The 5,123-nt window shown below is 45.6% G+C and overlaps 1 protein-coding gene across 1 annotated transcript; it reads left to right on the top strand.

Annotated features, from left to right (window-relative positions):
* Nucleotides 1-359: 359 nt before the first annotated feature.
* On the top strand, nt 360-1,271 carry LOC109891801 (class A basic helix-loop-helix protein 9-like). The gene is made up of 2 exons (XM_020484283.1): nt 360-815; nt 870-1,271. Exons 1-2 carry the CDS (start codon nt 360-362, stop codon nt 1,269-1,271), a joined length of 858 nt encoding a protein of 285 aa, XP_020339872.1.
* Nucleotides 1,272-5,123: the final 3,852 nt, after the last annotated feature.

The following is a 5,123-nucleotide window of genomic DNA, read 5'->3' as shown; positions in this document are numbered from 1 at the left end:
GTCGGAGACCAGGGCTGTCGGGACACAATACCCAACAACGTCCCAACTGACTGCCCCGTGAAAGACACAGCGGGACACAGCACCCAACACCAACCCAGCCGGCAGCTCCGTGAAAGACGGCGCGGGTCACAACACCCAAAACCAACCCGACCGGTAGCCCCGTGGAACAAGCCAAGCTACAGCAGAGGAGGTCCTGGCATAGCGACGGCAGCTATAGGAACACACCAGGTACAAGGCATCTAATCTACCTCATAGCCTCCTCTACACAAGAAGAACTACACAAAGCTACAGACAGCGGCTACAGAGAAACAACTAAGTAGACAGCGGCTACAGAACAACTACAACAACAGCCAGTGGTGATGAGCTGCAGCAGTCTGGCAAGGTTAGAGGAATTTTCAGAGGAGGAGCTGGAGCTGAGCATGCTAGGTCAGGGAGAGAATGATGAGGTGAGCGACGACAGCCCCGTGGGCCCCTTGCAGGACAGCGAGGGCTCGGCCAGCAGCCCTCCCAGCGATGACACTGAGGGGGGCCAGTCCAAGAAGCGTAGCCGCCCGGTCCGCTCCAAGGCCCGCCGTGTGGCCGCCAACGTACGTGAACGCAAACGCATCCTGGACTACAACCAGGCCTTCAACGCTCTGCGTGTGGCACTCAACCACGACCTCAGCGGCAAGCGGCTCTCCAAGATTTCCACCCTGCAGAGGGCCATCAACCGCATCTCAGCCCTCTCTGTCTTCCTCAGCTCCAACCCCCCCAGTAAGCCTTGCTCCCACCGGGAGTGCCACAGGCCAGCTGGGAGGTCATTGGCGGTGGGAACAGTGGGGACGTCACGGCTGGACCCGCCCAGGGTGACAGTTGCTCATCGCCTGGAGTCCCAGAACTACGTCTCCTGTAACCACACATCACTCCCCCATCAGATCCAGCCTCAGCAGGGAACCCACCCTCACAGGCTGCCAACAGAGACACACCTCTACATTGACAGCTTGGGCTCCTCATGCCCCCCCTCACCACACTACCCCTGCTATCCTGCCAAGGGCCAGTTGTACCCCTCACGCGGACACTGTGGGACAGGGAACCCCTTGGAGCAGCCACCAAGCCCTATTAGGTACACCCAGGTGGGCGAAGGGCTGGGGTACCAGACTAGGGGGTGGGCCTCCTGCGCCCAGGGCTACATTGATGCCTTTATGGAGTCGTCTCCAGCCCTGGGCCTCCCCTGGCAGGTGAGCCACATCCAGGAGACAGCAGGCCCCCAGCACAGCCTGCCCCTACTCTGACACTAGGACCAGAGAAGTTATAGCCTAGGTATCCACCACAGTGGCCCCTGGAGTCTAGAGAATAGACCAGCCAACTGTCCTAATGATCTCAGGGAAAAATATGAAAAAGTGAGCTTTGTGTGCTCTCACTGTTGCAATGGATTCAGTATTACAGTGCAACTCTCTAAAGACACTGAATTAGTTTCAAGTTTTAATGTCAAAGTGAAATGCCTTTCTAAACCCAACAATGCAGTAATCAATAACAATGTAAAACTAAAAATAACATAAGGTAGAACAAAAGCACAAGAGAAATAAAAATAAGAAGAACATGAGAAAGTAAGTAAGCACACTATATACAGGGTCGGTCAGTTCCAGTACCATATTTACAATGTGCAGGGATACTGGATGTGTTGTCTAACAATGTAAATATGATTGTCATATCCTGAATAGAATGGCAATGTACATTTCTGGATGTTTTAAACATGACCATTCAAGCCAATTCATGTTATTCTTATAGAGTAAAACTTTCAATTGCTCAAAACACACACCTCACTTGTCCAAAGTGTTGAGAGTCTGAATGTACTGCAGCAATCCTCTTTACAAACCCAACGAACAAACTTATTTTAGTTTTTATATTGCATTATTGTATTAATGTATGTGAATGCTACAGTTTGTATTCTAATTTTTTAAAACGTAATAATAAAACCTTTAAAAAAATATGACTCACGAGTTTGTGCAGTTTTACATGAAAGCTTGCATGTGTGTGTGTGTGTGTGTGTGTGTGTGTGTGTGTGTGTGTGTGTGTGTGTGTCTGCATGTGTTCATTTTTGCCTTGAGGTCTGTACTATTTAGCCTCTATCTTCCCAGGGTCTCAGTTGACAAGGGTCCCTATCCTAGCTGAGGAATTGCTTGCCCATTCTTGTCACATTTCTAAGAAAAGAGAAGCCAAGGTTCTTTTTACACGCAAAATAAAAGGCAATAATGGACCAATAGCCAGTGGTGCAACATCACCTCTTCTGTTCCCAGTGTGGAATCATTGAGGAATGTTGGGACTAAAGAATGTGTTTGTTGAATTATTTGGTGTGTGCATGTGCGTATGTACTGTATATCTTCATGTGCGTATGTACTGTATATCTTCATGTGCGTATGTACTGTATATCTTCATGTGCGTATGTACTGTATATCTTCATGTGCGTATATACTGTATATCTTCATGTGCGTATGTACTGTATATCTTCATGTGCGTATGTACTGTATATCTTCATGTGCGTATGTACTGTATATCTTCATGTGCGTATGTACTGTATATCTTCATGTGCGTATGTACTGTATATCTTCATGTGCGTATGTACTGTATATCTTCATGTGCGTATATACTGTATATCTTCATGTGCGTATGTACTGTATATCTTCATGTGCGTATGTACTGTATATCTTCATGTGCGTATGTCTACGAGTGATACCTATGTTCTGCCTACACTTCCAAATAAACTTAACCAAATACAAAAACTATGCAATATTACAGTGGTCCACATTACTTACTTTATTAAACTTGGCAAATCAGTTAAGAACATATGCTTATTTACAATGAGGGCCTAGGAACAGTGGGTTAACTGCCTTGTTCAGGGGCAGAATGACAGATTTTTACTTTGTCAGCTCGGGGATTTGATCTAGCAACATTTTAGTTACTGGTCCAATGCTCAAACCACTAGGCTACCTGCCGCCCACTATTACTAACCCTCCCTATCCTACCATCCAACCTGCACCTGCACACACAAGAGCTTCCCACTCCCCTCTCCTGCTACAGTATGTCATGGAAACAGCTTTAATATTAGACTATAGGACTGAGGCCACAGACAGATTTATGAAGGCTCAGGAAGGAAGCCCATGCCCCGTCATCAGAGCGGTGAAATCCCCTGGCTGAGGGGCTGCTCTGGCCCGCGGGTGTGATAGTGAGTGTGTGTGTCATAGTGAGTGTGTGTGTGTGTGTGTGTGAAGGGGTGTGTTAGAACACTGTTTGAACACCATGGAGGTCTGCCAGGATGGGCCTTGGTCTGCCACTGAAAGGAACTGGCCTGAGGACAGCTACTGTACAATAGACTTATTGGAGAGCCTGTAAGTAAGTGTGTGTGTGTGTGTGTGTGTGTGTGTGTGTGTGTGTGTGTGTGTGTGTGTGTGTGTGTGTGTGTGTGTGTGTGTGTGTGTGTGTGTGTGTGTGTGTGTGTGTGTGTGTGTGTGTGTGTCTTTAAAAGGGTGGCGAGTGGATAGAGGTGCTCCTTCATTCACAGACGTGAATCACTGTAAAACTTTGACTCACCAGTTCAATCTCATCATAGACACATTCGAGTGACAGATGCGGTGACGGCATGTCTTCCCGCTTACTGTGGCAAAAAGCCAAGCCAACCCTGGCTACCTGTTTACATGCTGTTCTATGTAAGTCCTTGTATATAATTGGGTGAAAGTGTCTCCACTGTCCACCATGTACTGCACCATAACACCCATACATGTATTCATTTCTCTCTATTGCAAAATACTCAATCCCAACCTAATATCATGTAAGGGTATTATGGTGCAGTTCATGGTGGACAGTAGATCAACTTTCACCCAAATATATACTGTACCAATTTGTGATCTTCATGAAATTAGATTAATAAGACAGTATAAAATATATCAATAGTGTTTCATATCATTGTCTAAGATGATATGTTACTGGCCCAGTAACTGGGCCAGTAACTGAAAGGCTGCTGGATGGAATCCCCGAGCTGCCCCTGAACAAGGCAGTTCCCACTGGTCTCTGGTAGGCCGTCATTGTAAATAAGAATTTGTTCTTAACTCACTTGCCTAGTTAAATAAAGGTTAAATAAAAATAAATAACAAAACAGAACAGCCTCAATCATTGGGGCATGGTGTTGAAAGTGTTCAACAGGGATGCTGGCCCATGTTGACTCCACTGCTTCCCACAGTTATGTCAAGTTTGCTGGATGTCCTTTGGATGGTGGACCATTCTTGATATACACGGGAAACTTTTGAGTGTGAAAAACCCAGCAGCGTTGCAGTTCTTCACTCAAACTGGTGCGCCTGGCACCTACTACCATACCCTGTTCAAAGGCACTTATATATGTTGTCTTGCCCATTCACTCTCTTGAATGGAACACATACAGTACACAATCCATTTCTCAATTGTCTCTAGGCGTAACAATCCTTCTTTAACCTGTCTCCTCCCCTTCATCTACACTGATTGAAGTGGGGTTAACAAATGAAATCAATAAGGGATCATAGCTTTCACCTGGATTCACCTGATCAGTATATGTCATGGAAAGAGCAGGTGTTCTTAATGTTTTGTATACTCTGTGTATATCTCTGTATTATGCATGGGAATACCTGTGAATAGATTTCTAAAATATTCATTAGCTTTTTTTTTACAGTATTTTATGCAAACAATTAACAATTAATTTAGCTCAGAAAACCAAATAAAATCACCAACTGGACAGATTTGGGCTGTCAGCTGGGGAACCCTGCCCTAAGGTAATAGGCACACTGATTGAGGAGTCTGTATAGGTTGTTTGTGCTTGCATGGTCACTAGAGGGCAGCCTCCATTCAGTTTATGTTCAACAGAGATTTGTTGAGTCAAGGCATTTGGCTCCATCTTCTTTTCAATCTAAATCCCCACAAATGGAAGCTGAAGTTTCAAGCTATTGTAGTGAATTTCTGGGGTAGTCCGATTGGGACTCGAAACCTGCAACTTTCAGTCCAACAATTTAGCCATTACAGCAAGAGATCTAAACCTCTTGAAAAGCTCACTAGGTCACTGCAGTCTAGAATTTTCTCAGACTTCATGCAGGGAGAGCATCATTTCCAGGCCAGGCTTCTAT

Source organism: Oncorhynchus kisutch, linkage group LG6 (assembly GCF_002021735.2).
Source record: "Oncorhynchus kisutch isolate 150728-3 linkage group LG6, Okis_V2, whole genome shotgun sequence".
In the NCBI taxonomy this organism is placed as follows: Eukaryota; Metazoa; Chordata; class Actinopteri; order Salmoniformes; family Salmonidae; genus Oncorhynchus; species Oncorhynchus kisutch.
Note: the sequence above shows the minus strand (reverse complement) of the source record. Positions and strands in the feature narration are given on the sequence as shown.

Coding starts and splice junctions, on each gene's coding strand:
- LOC109891801 (XM_020484283.1), top strand. CDS start 360: ATGAGCTGCAGCAGTCTGGCAAGGTTAGAGGAATTTTCAGAGGAGGAG. Junction 816..869: donor GGTCATTGGCGGTGGGAACA/GTGGGGACGTCA, acceptor CATCGCCTGGAG/TCCCAGAACTACGTCTCCTG.